This window comes from Camponotus floridanus, unplaced genomic scaffold, assembly GCF_003227725.1.
Source record: "Camponotus floridanus strain SB8 unplaced genomic scaffold, Cflo_v7.5 scaffold8, whole genome shotgun sequence".
Taxonomy (NCBI): domain Eukaryota; kingdom Metazoa; phylum Arthropoda; class Insecta; order Hymenoptera; family Formicidae; genus Camponotus; species Camponotus floridanus.
Genome location: NW_020229849.1, coordinates 1,525,481 through 1,545,731, shown reverse-complemented (window position 1 = coordinate 1,545,731; position 20,251 = coordinate 1,525,481). Strand labels below are relative to the sequence as shown.

At 29.6% G+C, this 20,251-nt stretch overlaps 5 protein-coding genes across 6 annotated transcripts; 2 read left to right on the top strand and 3 right to left on the bottom strand.

Moving 5' to 3' along the window:
• Positions 1-2,431: 2,431 nt before the first annotated feature.
• Positions 2,432-4,394, bottom strand: LOC105250822 (proteasome inhibitor PI31 subunit). Its single transcript, XM_011257116.3, has 5 exons — positions 4,163-4,394; positions 3,682-3,831; positions 3,315-3,589; positions 2,705-2,845; positions 2,432-2,626 (listed from the first exon to the last, which is right to left on the bottom strand). Exons 1-5 carry the CDS (start codon positions 4,307-4,309, stop codon positions 2,500-2,502), a joined length of 840 nt encoding a protein of 279 aa, XP_011255418.1. The 5' UTR covers positions 4,310-4,394; the 3' UTR covers positions 2,432-2,499.
• Positions 4,395-4,766: 372 nt separating this feature from the next.
• On the bottom strand, positions 4,767-6,543 carry LOC105250821 (DNA repair protein XRCC1). Its single transcript, XM_011257115.3, has 2 exons — positions 5,018-6,543; positions 4,767-4,946 (listed from the first exon to the last, which is right to left on the bottom strand). Exons 1-2 carry the CDS (start codon positions 6,343-6,345, stop codon positions 4,820-4,822), a joined length of 1,455 nt encoding a protein of 484 aa, XP_011255417.1. The 5' UTR covers positions 6,346-6,543; the 3' UTR covers positions 4,767-4,819.
• A 1,235-nt stretch (positions 6,544-7,778) lies between these two features.
• LOC105250820 (chromosome-associated kinesin KIF4) lies at positions 7,779-9,841 on the top strand. The gene is made up of 5 exons (XM_011257114.3): positions 7,779-7,951; positions 8,075-8,387; positions 8,478-8,858; positions 9,249-9,402; positions 9,697-9,841. The coding sequence occupies exons 1-5, from the start codon at positions 7,908-7,910 to the stop codon at positions 9,819-9,821; spliced, it is 1,017 nt and encodes a 338-aa protein (XP_011255416.1). The 5' UTR covers positions 7,779-7,907; the 3' UTR covers positions 9,822-9,841.
• A 199-nt stretch (positions 9,842-10,040) lies between these two features.
• Positions 10,041-13,540, top strand: LOC105250819 (protein zwilch homolog). Its single transcript, XM_011257113.3, has 12 exons — positions 10,041-10,453; positions 10,540-10,606; positions 10,680-10,815; positions 10,951-11,185; positions 11,254-11,409; positions 11,475-11,627; positions 11,706-11,907; positions 12,031-12,110; positions 12,266-12,501; positions 12,586-12,813; positions 12,976-13,088; positions 13,204-13,540. The coding sequence occupies exons 1-12, from the start codon at positions 10,334-10,336 to the stop codon at positions 13,278-13,280; spliced, it is 1,803 nt and encodes a 600-aa protein (XP_011255415.1). The 5' UTR covers positions 10,041-10,333; the 3' UTR covers positions 13,281-13,540.
• A 145-nt stretch (positions 13,541-13,685) lies between these two features.
• Positions 13,686-19,040, bottom strand: LOC105250818 (centaurin-gamma-1A). 2 transcript variants are annotated; one of them, XM_011257112.3, is made up of 14 exons: positions 18,602-19,040; positions 16,795-17,027; positions 16,549-16,690; positions 16,313-16,444; positions 16,033-16,184; positions 15,788-15,930; positions 15,491-15,686; positions 15,317-15,419; positions 15,004-15,231; positions 14,763-14,880; positions 14,441-14,653; positions 14,204-14,348; positions 14,013-14,132; positions 13,686-13,861 (listed from the first exon to the last, which is right to left on the bottom strand). In XM_011257112.3, the coding sequence occupies exons 1-14, from the start codon at positions 18,765-18,767 to the stop codon at positions 13,835-13,837; spliced, it is 2,118 nt and encodes a 705-aa protein (XP_011255414.1). In that variant the 5' UTR covers positions 18,768-19,040; the 3' UTR covers positions 13,686-13,834. The 2 variants fall into 2 exon arrangements, with proteins under 2 accessions (XP_011255414.1, XP_011255413.1); XM_011257111.3 differs by having other exon boundaries at positions 13,734-14,132.
• Positions 19,041-20,251: the final 1,211 nt, after the last annotated feature.

Below are 20,251 nucleotides of genomic sequence, written 5' to 3'. Positions count from 1 at the left end.
TCTGCAAAGTATAAAATTTTTAAATATTAAGCATCAAATTAATCAAAAATAATTTCTGAGATAAATCAGAAAATACTATAGTAAGGAGCATCAATTACAAGACATGATATTACAACAATATTTGTATATATATTTTTTTTCCTCATATATTACAAAATTATATTATTAATTATAACTAATATTTTAATTAGTAAAATGTTATTAGGCAAAAATGTGATCACGTTTGAAATTACTATTAATATTTTGTACACTTGCCGCACACAAATATTTAATGTGAAACATATGAATTACAGCATTTGAGCTTTGATGCATATTCTGGATCTATAAAAGCAAAAGTTTTTAGCTTAAAGGAGAAAAGGGAAACAACACGTATTGCGTTGCATTTCCAATGGCATGCCGAATTGCTGATGGATGTTTTTAACTCTTATTGGACTTGGAATCTGCGTTAACTTGAAAGATGGATAATGAGAAACTAATGTGAAGTAAATCACTTTCCAGAGCTGTATATCACATTTATCGTAGCTCGACGGCAATTTTACCAAAATCTTTGCATATCTAACTTTTAGTTAGAAATAGATTTTTCAATCTGATATGAGCATTTTATCTCATTGTCGTCTTCTATTTTGGTAAAATTGTCGGTGATGCTGTACGCCACACTAAACTGTGTTCAAAGGATAGAAAAAATTCACTCGTAAAATAATAATAAATATAATACTTAGAACACATTTCACGCGCGTCTGCTGATTTCATGTGAATGTACATTGTTTTGTAATCGTTGTTTTATTATGCCGTCTTTGTTTTCTAACCGTCCTGCTTAACAATAAGTCCGTTCCGGAAGTGAAATCCACACATGACGGTTGTGTAGCAATCGAGTCTGGTTAATGTATATCAACACATTCAGCCATCCAAGCTTAATTGCTATCGGACGACCTCACTGTTATATTTCAGTACATGACAATTACTGCTTATTGTTACGCGTTCGTTAATCATATGCGTACTTTTTATTCCAATGACAATACAATTGACACAATCAATTGATAATCCATTATTCAATTATCAGACGGACGACAAAAGATAATTTAATTCTTAACGTGTGACAATAGGATACATTCACTACGATCGCAGACTCGGATTGAAATTTGAATCTGATGCATCTTTTTTTGTAATATTGAAAACTGCAATATTTTTTACCAGAGGATGGGACGAGGGTTATTCATAAAAGCAAATGATCCAATCTTAGATGCAAAAGTATATTACTTTTATATAGTTTAATCCTAGTTCAATTATATAATTAAGATAATTGGGCACATATAAAAATATTATATTTTTCAAATTAAATTCTTTTCGTAAGACATGTCAATATTTGTGACAAAATAGATATGGTCTTAAAAAAAGTTACCAATATGATTTACATCATTTAGCTATTACTTTTGCACATCGATTCACTTCTTCAATTTGTATAAATAAATTGCTACTATAGCACAAAACGTTTGTTTTATATATTCTGTGATATAATTTTTCATGTGCATAAAAAAAAACAATGTAGAGACTGAGAAGTAGAATAGAATGAGGATTGTTTGAGCTGTGATGCCAAGAATAATGCTCACATTTTTATGTGTAAAAAATCATGGATGTTGCTGTTTTATTTGAAATATTTAATTATAATTTAACATGTGAAAATTATTCCGCTGTGCAATAACGTTTACATATAAATGATACATCTATACAAAATATGGAAAGTTTTTATTTCTCGAAGAAATGAATCGAACTGTTGCAAAAATCAATATTTGAAAAAACAAATGCAATTACATAGTTGAAATGATTCTCTGTTAATAGCTATTTTATGTGAATCCAATTGATCCATTGATATAATAATTTTATGTATTGATAAAGACCTCTTGCGTTTAACATGTCTAATGTGAATATTTGAAGCAAGAACAATTTAGATAGGAAAGAAATCCTCTATTTTGAACCGGCATAATAAAATAAGAACAATCACTCCCTATAAATTGATTAAGCAAGAAATAAAAAATAATGAGTTAGCGCAATTTAAATAAAGATTACTATTTAATTTCTAAATGCAATTTCCTCCACCTGTCATTATATACAATTGCCTTCAATGAAATTAAACAAAACAAAATTATTTTAAGTTAAATATTGTAAACAATATTAATAAAATAAAAAAAGAATGAAAGTTGTTTTGTGATGAGAAAGGAAAACAAAACCATTTTAGAATATTTCTCTTATACTCTGATGGTGTACTGTGTAAAAATAAAATTTCTAACTTTATTCTAGCGAAATGATATCTGTTTCTTTCTTGAGCTATTTCTTTCCAAATAAATAAAAATATTTTAAAGGAAGCTAGTAAATAAAAAAATAGAGAAACCGTATCAGTATATATATAAACAGAAAATTCAAACTTTCATTTCTTTTTGATTTTTTTAAGATATTTTCTTTAACAATACATACATACATAGATATATATAATTAAGTATAAAATTAATTAAACATGTCAAATCCTGGAGGAGGAAAATGATCGTCGTCGGGCCTACGACGACGCGGTCTTAATGGATCCAAATCGGGTGGACCAAACGGATCGAATCTTGCGCCAGGTGGTATTGCACCTCTGCAATATATCTAAGTTGATGAGTCTTGTCTAAATTGATGGTGGGAAATTTATGAGTATATGATATACGTGACATACGGTGGCAATCTTCCAGGTACTCCTAAACCACTGGGTAGACGTCCAGTTGGGGGACTAAATGGGTCGAATATCATACCACCACCTTGTCCAAATGGATCAAGGTCTCTAATTCCTACTCTTGCAGGATCATGTTCAGGTGCACTATATATTTATAAATAAATAAATCACTTGAAATAGTATATATAATAGTGAATAAATGCATAAAACTATTAAAATAGAATAAGATTAAAAGTAGAAAAATAAGTTATCAATTTGCAATAATCCATATTCATGACAAGTCACATTGACAAATATTTAATGCGCACAGTAAAAACATTTTACATATTACAAATAAACATGATAAAATTGAAAGTAGAGCAGAATTTGCATTCTACATTTGAAATTTGATAATTTAAGCTATTTTCAATTATTTAATGTCAAACAAAACTTGTATAAAACTCATTTAAAAAAAATACATATGTAGAAATATTGTATATTAATGAATGTAATTATCCATTCTATTTTAAAAATTGTACTGTCCGTTGCCTTTTCTTTGAAATTCAAGAATCCATATTAAAAAAAATTATATTATATATATTATATTAGATATACACATATATTATCAAATTACCGATGTAATGATGGGTGAGAATCAGGTCCTACTCTCAATGGATCTCTATGTCTTCGGTTTTCATTTGTTTGAGAGGAATCTTGGTTGCTTGATGTGGTTGTTTGAGTTGTCACCTCTTTACTATTTCCAGAATATATTGCACCCAACAAGTCCTTTTGTATGGTATGTAAAATTGTACGATATGATGGTATCACAATTTCTAAAGGCCCATGTAGCGTAGATACAGTTTCCTCAATAGAGAACTGAATATTAGAGATAGAATCGTCATGGTGTCTCTGTGAAAATACAATATCGAACAACATAATTGTATAGTTGCTGCATTTAATTAATTATTTTTGGAATTTAATCTACAAGTATCATAAATTACCACCAAATTTAATAGCAGATCCATATCTGATTTAATTCCAAGGAGTATATATAATTTTTCCTCCTTAATATAACGTAATGTATAATTATTTCGCGAGTTCCAATCTTTTGGAAGCAATTCAGATCCTTTCTCTGATGCATTAAAATTTTTCTAAAAAAATATAAATTTGTCAATTGTAGAATAATTATGCAAGTATTATATATAAGAAAATTTTTAACATATAGTTGTACAGATATATATATATATATTTTTTTTTTTTCTTATCTATTAATCTATATAAATAAAATATATAGAACTTTAAAAGATGAAATTATAAAAATAAACCAATGTCTTGTACGATTATAGGTTAGACTTTTTAAACATATAAAAAAATATAACAAGCACAAAAGATGCTACTACGATGGAAAAATAATAAAAATAAAATTTCGGTATTATTACAAAACGTGACAATATATTGTAAGATATTTAAATCAGGACTTACTTCATCCCCAATTCCAATACATCGAAATCCACATTTGACCAGATACCAGTGTATAAATAAAATTATTACATCTTCTTTTTTATGGATTTCATCGTGATGTAGTTTTTGCAAAAGCTCGAAGCCAAACATATTAGTTGAGTCTGTCATGTTAATATTCACTGATGGATTAGCTTGCAAATTTTTCACAAGCGCACGCCATTACTGACATTGACCACATGACGTAAGATGACATCCACTACCTATATTCAAGTCGCATTTTATTGTTTCAAATTCGCGTTTTAGAATTATATGCAATTCTTGACGAGAAAAATTGCATATAATTCTAAAACAATTAATTTTGTGATGTCAAATTTTTATATTATGTATAAAGTTACAAAAAATGGTCTTCAATTTTTGTAACTTTCAATTGAACTTGACTTATATATTTATATACGCAATTAATTACGCATGTGCGTGGATATATTACGCATGTGTTTATGGAAACTATTGTTATAACATGTATCTAGAAAAAAAAGAGAAAAGGAGAGAATAATGAAAAATATAATTATATAGAAATATAGATATATGCATATATATGAAAAATATATTTATTAACAATCATCAAGATATAATTATGTTAAAATAATGTTAAGGATTGCTAAATGTAGAATTTAAATATTAATAATCGGAATCAGCATCAGTATCCATGTCATATACAGATTCTGATTGATTACCATCAATTTCTTCCTCACTTTCAGGTTGCAATTTGTCCTTTTGATCTAAAGCATATCGCCTCCAAGGAAATCTATAAAGTACAAAATATTTAACGTTTTTCTTATATTTAAAAAAATTATATAAAAACAAATATGATGATACCTTATCTTTTTATCAAAACATTCTTCAATAAAGACATGAGAGACAATTTTTGTATGATTTTTGAACTGCTGGTATTTTGGTGTATTTTTAAAAGCACAGATTAAATAAGTACATTTTTTATTAGTTGTATTTGGATCAGGTATATATTTGGCACCCATATTCAAAGCTTTCCTTCTAATTTCGTCTCTCTGTGGATTAACATATCCACTGAGGGAGAATGTGGCATTACTGAACAATTCTTTGAATCGTTTTTTAGGTTTCACAGAAACATTTGTCTTCAATGTAGTATTTTCCACAGTTACAGGAGGTAGTGGTAATCGTTGACAAGTTTTACACAACTGATCTTGCGAATCCTTGCAACAGTTAGAACATTTCTGTCTTTTCTTTTCACCATTATTTAGTGAATCCCCCAACTTGCTTAAAGCTCTCTTCTTACAAGAATTTTTAGGAGCATCTTTCGTGTCATTTTGGTTAGTATCATTGCTTACCAAAGGTACAATATCTCCAAAAGGAGTTTTAACCACTGTTTTCTCATTTTTTATGTTTCTGTTATTTTTAGGCGTTTTATTCTTATTTTGTGAATCTTGTGGCTGAGTTTTATCATTTTTATCATTTTTTTTAAAAACCTCATCAGCTTCTCCAGCTTCCAACTTTTCTAATAATGGCCTCTTAATAGATCTAGGCTCCTCTTGACATTTAGCAAAATTTTCCATCGAATTTCTTTTTATCTGTTCACGCAACTCATCCTTATAATCGATCTTTTTATTTTCCGTTTTATTGAGAATTTTCTCTTTCATCATCTCCATAGGTGTTTTCATGACATGTGGCTGTTTCAATTTAAACCTGCCAAATACATCTAAGCCTAAATCAACAGTAGAGTCTGATCTTAAGATAATATACGACAGTCCAAATAAGACTTTTAAATTTGCTGATTGCATACAAGTGACTTTGACTCGATCAAATTTAATTTTCAATGTATCTGGATTTAATTCCCTCTTTGTAAATAATTGTACTTGGTCCTTGAACTTATTATTTGCTGCTTCATCATTTGTCATAAACTTGTGATTTACTATAACTATCCAGTTGTCAGGTTCAGATGACGTAGAGCCAGTGACGATTACCACGCAACTCTGAAAATTGCCAATGTCCACTCCCGTGATATAAGAAGGTTCGACCAACTGAAATATCACTTGGGCCAGCATCTCTCCCGGCTTGGCACATCGCCAAGTAGCTTTCCAATTTTCTGAATTGCACTGGAGAAGATTGGCGGCAGGATACGTTGGATGTTCCGAAGAACAGCTTATTATCTTTTCAAATTTAACGATCATTCTTACTAATTCCTGTGACACCTCTTCTCAATGTTTCCAAATCAGGCCATTAATTTTCCACTTTTACATTATACTGGCCAACTGAAAGGCAATCAACAATTTCTAACTTTCTTGTTGAAATTTTAAGATACCGCCAAATTCATACATAACATACATATCTAACATAACCTGCGTCACTCATGAGGTCTGTTCTTTTTAGCTGCACTGCTGCACTAGTACAATAAATTAGAAAGAGACAAACATACTTTCTTTCATTCTAACTAATTGCACTAGTGCAGCAGTGCAGCTAAAAAGAACAGACCCATTGAAACATGGGATAACCCAGAATAACCTTTTCCATATCATCTGTGACCCTTGTACAGGGTGTTTCAGACCACCCGTACCACCCATTTAAAAACTAGAGAAGTGGTTATTTGAAAAAAGTAGAAACATTTTCTTTATAAATCGGGTGCGCTCTATCGAATGGTGATATTTTCAACTTCTGGTTCCGGTCGGAAATAGGTGATTCAGACCGGAAGTGCATTTTTTTAAATGGAACCCCCTATTTTTTATTGCATATTCTTGTAGCTTACCTCGAGAGCTTTCCAAAACACTATAATAAATTATTTTTCCATAAAGGACTTTTCGAGTTAGGCTTGAAATCATTTCTTAATTTTACATAAACTATAAAATATCTTATAAAATATTCATTTTTCGATTATCTTACCTTAATACTTTCATGTACAAAATAATGAGAGGAATCAATTGGTGTGAAGAAAACACAGTTGTTTCTAAGAAAAAATATGTAATTTGCAATTAACAATTCCATATTTTTTCTTAAAAACAACTGTATGTTTTCTTTACACTAATTGATTCCTCTCATTATCTTGTACGTAAAAGTATTAAGGTAAGATAATCGAAAAATAAATATTTTACAAGATATTTTATGGTTTATATAAAATTAAGAAATGATTTCAAGCCTCATAACTCGAAAAGTACTTTATGGAAAAATAATTTATTATAGTGTTTTGGAAAGCTCTCGAGGTAAGCTACAAGAATATGCAATGAAAAATAGGGGGTTCCATTTAAAAAATGCACTTCCGGTTTGAATCGCCTATTTCCGGCCGGAACCAGAAGTTGAAAATATCACCATTCGATAGAGCATACTCGATTTATAAAGAAAATGTTTTTACTTTTTTCAAATAAAGCTTCTCTTTTAAATGGGTTTTAAATGGGTGGTACGAGTGGTCTGAAACACCCTGTATACTCTGTATGTCCATAAACATACAAAATACATAGACGGAACATTAACTGCCAATTGGCATACAACTCACCAATAGAACTGCCACGCTATTGGTAACTGAATAGGGAGTTTCTGAAGTCTCGAAAGTTTTTCTGCTCGATAGCCAATCACGCGAGATGTTCTTTCTTGTTGAAAGAGTACCTATAGATCGGCATATATTTCGTTTAAAGGGAAACCGTCATTTAAAGTTTAAATCCGTTCACCGTCAGCCGTTGTCAGGTTGTCAGATATTGCATTACGTTATGTCTGTAAAAGTATATTAAATAAAATATAAGAAGAAATGAAAAAAACAAGAACAAATTTGAAAGCTGGAAATCCATCCAAGTAATTAAAAAAATGGATTTATTTTTGTTAAGAATTATTTTTTAAGAAAAAGGGACACTTCATCATTATTATAAATTTTATTTTTATAATCTGTAATAATAATAAAGGAACTTAATTTTTTAGCGATACGAAAAATACTGGAACACAAACTGCAGGTTTTGATAGTTTTACTGAGATTATCAAGTTACAAGAACAAGTGAAACAATTACAACTTCAATATGATGTTCTACAGCAATACATGGAAATGTCTAAAAAATGTGACATTACTACACAATATAGACAACTTTACACAGAAGAAACATCGGAAAGTATTGTTGAAAGACATAGTTGTTCCTGTAAAGGAAATTGCTCATCACGAGCGTGTGGCTGTATGAAAAAAGCCATGAAATGCAGTTCTATATGTAAATGTAATGACAAGATATGTAAAAATCAGGAGGTAACATTTCTTATTTGCTCTACAAAATGTCTTTGTTACATGTGGCATTTTTACAAATTTTTATGTAAGAATTAATTTTTTTTAATATAGAAATCAGAATGTGATGGAAATAAGGAAAATATTAACAAGAATGATATGGAGATCCCTAAGAAGCAAAATGATACTACAGAAATAACTAAAAACTTTAGGAGTTTGTTTAGCCCAAATATGTCTGAAACCTATAAAAATGATGACAAATATAAAAAGTCATATAAAGATCTTGAGGAAACACAAATTGATGATATATATTTTAATAACATGAAAGATATGGAAAACTTACAAAGAGACAAAACTTCAAATGTTACAAATAATGTAACATCCAGGAAACAAAAAAAGAATAAGCAACAACAATCAGCAACAAAAATAGACACAACAAATGATACAGAAATAACACCTAATTGTATGTTTTCCAAAAACAATGAAAATGTTACGGTAAGAAATGAAAATTAATATAAATATATAATTTCTCTTAACATTTCAAATTTTTAGTTTACAAATTGCATATCTTCAAAACTTTAATGTATAGATAAAAAATATTGCAGAAAAGAACTTATATTAAATAAATTATACATGTAAATAAATTATACATAAATTATATATGTGTACTATAAATCTTATCAGATTTAAAACTTTTTCGATGTGTTTTTCTGTTTCTAATATAATCACATTTATATATTGCAAAAAATGTACAAACATGAAATGATAATCTGAATATATAATTCTCTTTATAAGTTTCTATTCTTTTATTATAAATTTCTATTTTTAGTTCTATTTTTCAGTAACATGATAGAGTATTTAGAGAATTTAGCCCATTTTTTGCAGATAATGTTTGATCCAATGAAACCAAAACATCAACTGTCACGCACACCACCAAACAGTAAAAAATCAGCAGATAAATCATTAGAAATCAATAACATAACTGAGCGCCAATCACATCATGAGCCACATAATGATACATTTGTACCATCTATTCAAGGTATGTCACTGCTTTCAATTAATCAATTAAATAAATAAATATTGCATTGTTTATATAGATTATAAGATTTATAATATTTCATTATTATTATTTTTATTTACGAATTTATTTCCTTGATTTTATCCATTTGTGCTAATAGTTTTAACATTAATTAAGATATTCTGTTAAAATAAAATCTAGCCAAATTAAAGAATTTAATAAATTCTTATTGTTCATTTATATTTTCTTGCATGTTGAGGTTTAAATATATCAGGCAGAGATTAATAATTATATTTTATGTATAATAAATTTTAGATATAGAAGAAGAAAAGATTGATTGGCAACAGCACACTGCACAACTTATTCCTTGCAAAAAGTGCAAGAGGACATTTATGCCACATCGGATTCAGAAACATGAGGCATGCTGTAAACGGATTTAAAAGAATATATTATAAAAGAATTCTTAAAGGAATCGTTTAGATTTTATATATATGGATATATTGTTTCTTCAATAAATAAGATAATAATTAATTAAAATTAATTCAATAAATAAAACATTTTATATTTTGAATAAATGATAACTTATACTACTTATACTAATGATAAAAAATTGGCAAATATATAAAAAATATATATTTAATAGTTTATTATGATCCCTCCTATATGTTATAATTTTTCACAAGAATGTAATCACTAACATAAACACCTGTTCTAAAAATATATTTATTCTCGACATCTGCACCAGTGTCACACACGAAATTGCATCAATTTGATGTATAGATACATTTAGATGTTTGTTACATATAATTGGTTGTCCAGAGAGCTATGTCGTGAAGAAATTCACTTATGGTTGATCGTCTTTGATAGCACTTTGTCGATGACTCTGTGAACGCGTTCCATCTTTGATACTATATTTATATAATTCAAATCAAACTGTAGATATCAAACTGAAATGGAACGTTTTGCTTATATTTTGCAGCCGCATATTCGAGCTAGTAAAATTAGATTATCATACATAGACGAATTGTTTGTAGATCTCAAGAATAATCCGTACATCATACTTCACAAAAATGTGAGTACAAGAATAAAATTTTATTTATTTTTTCCTTTGTATTTTTCTTTTCTTTTGTAATTTCTAATTCTTTCTATCTGTTTTAGGACCCTGATGAAACAAAGCTTTCAGATTACAACAATGGAAAAAGAGATTTTGACGAACACTTGACAAGTATAAAGATATATTAAAATTTTAAAGTTAGTTATATTCTATTGGAAATATATAAAAATTAAAATTTTTTTAGAACATGACTCACCTCTTAGTGGCACACCTCTGGAATATTCATTTGGTAATTATGAATTTGAGGACACTGTTGTAATAGGACAGACTTGGAGGAAACAAGAGAAGTTATATTTACCATTGAGTAGAAATGATGCATGGTGTGTGTATATAATCAATATAGTATATAATCAATATATATATATATATATATATATATATATATATCTAATAAGATATACATGTATAAATGTTGAAATATTTCTGATATGATTAACATATAATTTCTTTTGTAGTAATGCATTGAATATATGTTTGGAACATCTTGATAATAACACTTTGCCAATATTAGCTCTTTGTGATGGAAAAGATCCTAAACAAAGCAGACTTATTGGTGTCATTGTTTATAAAGATAGGTTTATCACATTGGAAGCTGTTTCTACTGGTATGACAACTCTGGCTACAATAAGAAATGAACGTCAGAAAATTGTACAGGAACATCTTAAGCGAGCATTTGTACAGGAACATAATGTATGTAATATACAATAACAAAATTAACAATTTCAACATTGGGATTGAATAATTTTTAATATCTATAGATTAAGATATCAATGTTTAATAATTTTGACTTGTTTGGAATAAAACAAGAAATGATTGATTGGGAAAAGACTGTCAAAAGTGATTTTGAAGGAAGTATTAACATTGAAGTACATTCAAATAAATTGGTAATAGATCCAAGATCAAAAAGTACTTTGGTATGTATACATGTATAAAATATATCATAAAATAAATATTGTTTTTATACAATTATTTTAAGTAGATCACTCAAATAAATGCTGGATGGAAGAATAGCTCTCTAAAAAAGTTAAATTGCCAATTACTCTTATTGATCCATTATTTATCAATAATAGACGAGTACAAGAAAAATATTGAGATGCAGAAGTCAATAAAATTTTCAACACCTTATGCAAAGGTAGATTTCTGTATCTTTTTGAAATGTTATAATTTTATATTTTTTATATGTTTTCTGCATTATGCATTAATATTATAGGAATATGATGTTATAATGGAAGAATTAAATCTTTTGTTAAATGAAGACTTTAATTTCAAAAGATTTGATAACATCAATGTCAAGGAAAATTACCATACAAATGAGGGAAATATTAATATTGATGCAAAGCTAATAGAACGAGTACAAAATGTATTTTCGAGAGACAATGATTTTACCGATTATTTGTGGGAAATACTTATAAGTAAGTAAACTTTTCATTTGAGAAAAAAAAGTTGATTTATATATATTAATCAACTTTTTTTTCCATATATATATATATATGCTTATTAATTGTACCTTTTCTCTTTTCAACATGTGCAAAAAGAAACTTCAGAGTATTCACAAATAATAAACTGTATTGAAATAATTCTGGAGAAAATTCTTAAACATAAATTTACACCACAGGTAATAAAAAATATATCCTTATTTGTAATTCTATTCTTAAAATATTCTTTTCTCATATATCTCAAATTATTTTTATATTTTCATGTATCATCTCAATGATACAATGATGGAAAATTCAATAAATTTTCACACAAGTTTTTTTTTACATTTATCAGATTAACGACACAAATTCAACAAGATTTATAAAACATATTTCTAATCTGAGTCAAGATACAACATCCTATTTACTAACAGGAAGCGTACCACTAGAACTTGTTGTAGATATGGGATTTGAAAAACTTAGACGAGATTATTTATATATTTTGAGAGGAGCGCGATTTGTTGATTTACACGATGTCCGACAGAAATTAGTCAATATGTCTTCTGGAATCTTTAATATGGAAAATTATAGGTAATACATGCACACATAGAGAAATATTTATCTATAAATTAAAAAGATTAAATTTGATTAACATTAACTGTAATTTTATTGCAGAAAAAGATTGGTTACGTTGGCACAAATTCATCTTTGTTTGGAATGCATGCTACTTATTGAAAGACATTTGGAATGTTCAGTTGAAAGTTTGCAAAGTTTATTTGCTTACGCTTACAAAGAATTTGTTTCTGCACAGTCTCCCCTACAAAATTACACTGAGCTTTGTAATCGAATCTTTACTTTGACGATGCCTCTACCAAAAAAATTAGTTAACGATTTAAACAAAATGTATGTAAATTCAATTTTATAGCAATACTATTGATATAAAAATGTTCAAAAAAAATTTATTTTTTGTGCAAGTGAAATAATATACAATTGCAAGAAATAATATAATAATGTTTAATTATAGGAAATAATAAAACACAAGTATATATATTAATTTTATTTCAGGAATTTTTCTGTATGCAGAACCTCTATTTCGTCTGAATCTGCTGCATTGATGCTAACAACTACTAACTATTACAGCAAAATGCCTATTTTTCCAACAGACATATATCCTATTGGTAAAGCAAATAATAGTTTCAAATATCAATTAAAATTTCTGAAAATTTGTGCTGTAGTATATGATTGAAGTGATTTAATTTATTTATCTATTCTGTTTGTCTTTTCTTTCTTCAGATAATGCAAATACACTGGAGGAAATAATTTATGGTATAAGTGCAACATCATCATCAACAAAGTATAAAAAACTATGAAACGCAACGCTCTTGCACGTTGGAGAAACAAGATAAAATTTCAGAGCTATTTGGTACAATTTTGAATAAATAGAACGTAATAAAAAGAAGATAATTAAAACGTTTAATTAATAATTAATAAAATAAAAATTTTATAAAAGCATTCTTCAAATACAATTACATGTATTAGGTATATAAATATAACTACATTTATGAGTGTTTGTACTCTCAGTCATCGACAATATACACTCGAACATGCTATTAGTCATTCTTCTCCGTGATTGACACAAATCTTATTTCAATATTATATTGCAAAATGTTTTTTTTTTCTTTTTTTCCTTAAGGATTATTTTCAATGTACAAAAGTATATATGATATTTAAAATTTTCGTCCAATAAGAGATAAATTTCGTAATCGATATTAAAAATGAATTTGTTATACATATAATATAAACTTTTTACAGAATGCATAATTAACTACAAATTGATCATTATTATATTCCAATCTTGTTCAATATACTTTGGCGACTTTCTTAAACCAATATCATTTTAAAGCGATAAAAATTCCCTTCCTCGTTAGCCACTAATAAAACATGGCCTTACCTATAAGTAAGTACACAAGTATTAACAACGTATATATATATATATCATTATGGAAAATGCAGACAGCGTGATTAAGGCATATTTTTTTCAAGCTTTAATACTGAGATGCATCTGCGTCATCCATTCCAGAGACACTGGCTTGCTCCAATACCTCGAGGAGCTTCTGCATTTCCATAGAGTCGGACGAGTTGTCAAGCGTTCTTTCCAAAGCTCGCACATACGACATGCATGTTCGTCCTTCGTGGTCTAGATTCTGTGGATTCGCTTTATGCTGTAAAGTTTGATATAACATTAGAGCATGGATTCTGTATATTTGTCTCAACTACAGCTAGAAAAACATACCCATATTAAAAGTTGCGCCATTGCTAAATTTCCGGTTGCGCAAGCAAGATGTAACGGTGTTCTTAGATCTTCTGTGCTAACTGACATATTAATATCCTCGTAATTACATCGGGCCAAGCATAATGTGAATGCTCGCATATCTCCTCTGTATATTTCGAAGATATAAAGATTACAAGAAGGTATTCACAAAATTAATTGATATTAGATTTCATCCATTAAATAAATGAAGTTTCTCACCGACAAACGGAATCGATGAGCAATTTTCCTAAAGAAATGTTCGGATTAATCGGCGGCAAAAACAGCTTGTCTTCGTACTTCCATCTGATCCATTGTTCTTTCTCTTCCCTAGATGAATCCGAGACCGGTTTTTGCTTTCCATTTAAACAATATTCCCAGATACTGTTGGCTATATCGTTGCCGAGGGCTAGCATGACGCTCAAGTGACCTGCACTAAAATCATTGTTAAAGATGTATTTTTAAGTAAAGAACATACCACAGGAGACGAATTTAATTGAACGCGTGTTATATAACATATTACAAAGTTTTACATTATACTTACGACCAGTCATCCAAATCTAATGATCGAACTTTAGATATGTGTGAACCTAAGTTTCTGTGAATACCAGAACATTCGATACACATCAACACACCCAAATTAAGACTGGCCCAATCGGGGTCTAAAATAGAAAAAAAGATGTGATTGACGTTATACAATTGATCGCTAATAATAATAAGAATAAAAAATAATAAATTTTATTAATTAAAAAAAAATTAATAATAAGAAAAAAATCTCCACTCACTCGGTGCACCACAATCGACGCATGCATCATTTCCCGAAACTTTGTTTTTTATACAATGCATCTTAAATGCGTCGGTTTCGTTTTTCTTATCACCGTCGCTATTCTGTAAACTTGATAATATTTGTTGTTCTATCGCGGCAATCCAGTTGTCTCTATCTTCAGCATTGTTTGCCTCAAAGTGCCAAGTCTTGTTCTCCAAGGAGATAATAGAAAATTCGAAACTGTCTTCTGAAAACGATAAATCATATTTTATAATGGTGAAAAATATATTAAAAATGTTAAATATACATGTAAAAGACAAAAAGAGATATACCTTGAGCATTATAGGACTTGGAACCTTTTGGCGTTTTACCAGGCACCTTCACAGTAACATATTGTAAAAGTATTTCTTTACCATTAGTATCGTCCATATAATCCTAAAAATACCTTCTTGTAAATAAATCACATAAATGCATAAAATAATAGTTTTTATGAAATAAATAATTACATGTAAGCTTGAATGATACGTTAAACGACCATCTTCTAACAATGTAACATATTTTTTCTTCCATTCCTTCAAAGATTTGCTACTTCGTTTAAACAAATAACCTTGTTTAACTGGTATTTCTCTACCAACACCCATTTCACCCATGTATTTTTCTTTTTTAGAAGGCGTAAATATATTCGATTTTCTTCTAAATTTCCTGAAAAATAAAAAAACATATACTGTCAGGTATATCAATGCAAACATTTGGAAAAATCTAAAAAAAGAAATTAAAAAAAGAAAAGTGTATCATATTTAAACCTAATAGTGGTTGGAGTTAAAATCGACGATCGTAGTTCTCCATGTTGATTTTGCACATCATGAAAATTATCATTCAGCAATCCCGAATCGTTGGGCACAGAATTGTTATGAATAGATCGACAATCTTCGTCTTTTTCCGAAATCTATCGAAAAATGAAAAGTTATATTTTAATAATCTTGTATAACGTTTAATGATTTGATGGGAGGAAATATAAAAGCAGTAGAGAAAAATTATTCATACTTACTTTCAATGAATTTGTCTCCACCTCTTTGTTTTGAAGTTGTACATTTTTGGTAGCAACGGGGACTGGAAACTTAATGTCATTCTCTGCACTGTGTTGACATATATCACATGGGAAATGTTTCATTGATATATTTCGTATAATTTTTTGACACACTAAAAAATTAATTTACTGTTATTAAATATAATGTGATGCAGAGACATGCAACATGACATATTTATATGTTTACTTTACATGGTAATATGTATACACTTAAATTTATTTTTTTTGTAATCATTCTTACCATCTTGAAATACTCTCTCAACATTTAAACCATAAATAGCGCATGTTTCATAATAAGGGCATCTTAAATCACTAGCCAGTTTTCGCGGCCTAACATCTTTTATGACACGAGGATTAGTGTCATTAATCGAATCTAAAAAAGTAGTTTAGCAAAATGATATTTGTAATAAGTAAAAAAAAAAAAAAAAAAAAAAAAATAGAGGAAATGTACACTCTGTATGCGCACAATGTACGCACCTTGTACACCTACAAGTATTTTTGGTACCTCTGACATATTCCGGAAAGAACACATTCTATTATAAAAACTGCAAACTATAGAAAAACTCTCTTCATTTTCTAAACTGAATACAAGTAATAGAGCATCTATCCAAGATGAAAACTGAAATCAACAAAATATCTATTATTGTTAAATCTATCATCAAAGCAACTAGCTCTATTATCATACTATTTTAATATGCAAAATAAAATCAATTTTTTGCATACTTGAGCCTCTGGCACACCACCTTCATCTCTGATCAAGAGCAAATAACTCTGATCATTTATAAAAATTTCTTTTTTAAAGCGACCACCTTCTGGCGATTCCTCGTGCATAAAGGAACCAGTGAGGTACCTGTGGACAAGAGCCGATTTCCCCGAGTCTGAAGAGCCAATAATTCCCAAATGCAATTCTGGGACATCTCTCGCCAGGGTCCATTCATGACTATTGACAAAGGAATCTGAAGAAATAAGAATTCACATTTTGTGTAGTACAGCAAAAATCTTAATCTGATATTATCATTATTAGTACTGTTATTAATACATGTTAATCGTGATTTTACAAAATGAATATTTGTGCTATTAAGGAATATAAAAGTATATCAAATATATATATATATATATATATATATATATATATATATATAAGGTGTATCGTAACATGTGGGGCCCACTTCAGGGATGAATAGGGAGAACACCAACAATGAAAAAGTTCATATTAACATCCTATCCTATATGACCTTGTTACAAAGTTACAGGACGTTTAATATTTAAATAATAAAATCTTAGACGAAAGATTTCCACGAAAATGGATAAGTCGTGGAAGACTTACTGCCTGTCCTGCTCGTTCCCAGATTTAAATCCATTAAATTTTTATCTGTGGGGCCATTTGAAGGCAATTGTGTATTCTGCACCCATTGCCAGTGTTGAAGTTCTATTTGTACATATACAAGAAGTTTGTCAACAGATCCGACATACACTTGGAATATTTGAAAGAGTGACAGTCTTTGATACAGAGACTGCATGCTTGCATTCAGAGCGGAGGCCATTTCGAGCATCTTATATGTATGTAATTGCTGGTTATTTAAATATTAAACGTCCTGTAATTTTGTAATAAGATCAAATAGGACACATGTTAATATGAACTTTTTTCATTGTTGGTGTTGTCCTATTCATTCCTGAAATGGGTCCCACATGTTACGATACACCCTGTATATAAATGTGTGTGTGTGTATACACATATATACAGGGTCACTTAATTGGCGCCCACTATTTATATAGCGATATTCCTCGTGGAAAACTGAGTCGAAAAGTCCTGAACCATTTTTTTCTATAATGAAAAAAATTTGAAATCATTTTTTTCTTCTATAATGCAAAAAATTTTATTTTGCATTAAAAATCATATTCCTTTCGTTAAAAGCGTTTCCTTAACAAAAATTTCGTCAAGGAGGCTAAAGATCGATGCTTATTGGCGCAACTTTATTCAATAATTACCGCTTTATTAAGCATTATAGAAAAAAATGGTTCAGGACTTTTCGACTCAGTTTTTCACGAGGAATATCGCTATATAAATAGTGGGCGCCAATTAAGTGACACCCTGTGTGTGTGTGTATATATTGTATATATACACACAGGATGTCCCAGTTATCTTCCGTCATCTTTCAAAGACAGATTCCTGGGATCATTTGAAGACGATTTTTCCTCAGCGAAAACGTCAATAAAGACCATCATTTTTTGCATGTTCTCGATTTTTGTCATCATATATCTTTGCAATTAAGTCTTAAATTAAAACTCAACTAAAGTAAACTCTATTTAAAATTAATCGAAGAATATAATTTTGTTAATATTTTATTTCTACAAATCTTAGTTTACGAAAAACCCCTTATTTCCAATGACTTATAATTCGAAAATTATTAGTGTCTCGACATTTTCGTTGAGGAAAAATCGTCTTCAGATGATCCCAGGAATCTGTCTCTGAAAGATGACGGAAGATAACTGGGACACCCTGTATATATATGGATGCATATACGCATACCTTCTATCGCCACGACGTGCTCGCGAATTTGCTTGGCGATGTGCGCGTCGGACACGAGTTCTATTAGGTCGTAAATGGCATAAATCGAGGGATGGACGCTCTCGAAACGTTGTATTTCCTGCCTGATAGCGAGAGAGTGATCGTGTCCGCTCTGGGCAGTTGTCATCTTCTCGACGTCCGATTTTCCTCGGCGATGGTCTATCACATTAACGGCATAGCTTCGAAGTGCATCGCGCGAACATCACCGAAGACGGAAAAGTTTGCGTAAAAGTGCGACGAGGTTGTCGTCGATCTCGCGTAACATATGTCAAATCGGAATATTTATAAACATTACCGTCGTTCCCTCGAGATCGGCGAGGTTGGTTAGGTGCCCGCACTCGCGATCGAAAGCAAACGCCCAGTTCTCATGGAGATTGTCGCGTACAAATGTCTGAACAACATGGCCGACTTCATTCACTTGCCATTTGTGATCACAAATTGGAATTGTTCTAAAATTCGCTTCTTGAAACAGAGTGACGTTTAACCAATCAAAGCAGGGAAATTTTCTTTTCTTTGCTCCCTTTGTCCCGATTGGTCAATCGAACGCCACTCCAAGAAGTAAATTTTAAAATAAAATATAAAATATAGAAATTGGAAACGCTCGACTCTTTTGGTCTTGTCTATTATTTATCAGAATAATCAACTGTGATTGGCCTATTTGCTTACGACTTGCGATTCATTGTAAACGAGCCTTTATTCGACGCCCATCAACGTCAAATTTATGTTACCGAAAAATGATCTTCATAATAATTGATTAATCACATAATGATGATTCATTCTACTATTACCTTTTAATTATTTATTGAAACAATAACAAATTCAGCATAGTAATAATTATATAAAATTATATAAATATATAGTAATAATTATATAAAATTAAATAATAATTATATAAAATTATATAAATTATATAAAATAAGTAATATACTTCTAGAAATATATAACATATGTAGAATATAACAAATTCAGCATAGCAACAAATTCATAATAACAAATTTATAATAACAAATTCAGCATAATAATAATTATATAAAATTATATAAATTATATAAAATAAATAATATACTTCTAGAAATATATAACATATGTAGAATATCTTTATTTTTAGCCACGTAATGTCTTTTAATACGTCGGCAGCCTGAAAAGGCGCCTTAACGACCAACCAACGTTTCGAAAATAATCGCAAGTTCGAACAATGACCGTATTCCGAAATTGCTGCCAGTTTACTGCCAGCACTGAAAATATATAATGGGTCTGTTCGTTTTAGCTGCACTGCTGCACTTGTGCAATTAGTTAGAGTGAAAGAAAGTATGTTTGTCTCTTTCTAACTTATTGCACTAGTGCAGCAGTGCAGCTAAAACGAACAGACCCAATTAGAGAACCTCTAGGAGAGAGAATGGACAACTGATCAAGCTTTTTCATGATTGGCTGGCAGAAAATGTATCAATTTTAGCTATTGCGACGCCAATGCAAAATATGATGACACACAAATAGGACACACATGACACACATATATTAACCTATTTGTGTGCATCATATTTTGCATTGGCGTCGCAATAGCTAAATTGATACATTTTCTGCCAGCCAATCATGAAAAAGCTTGATCACATG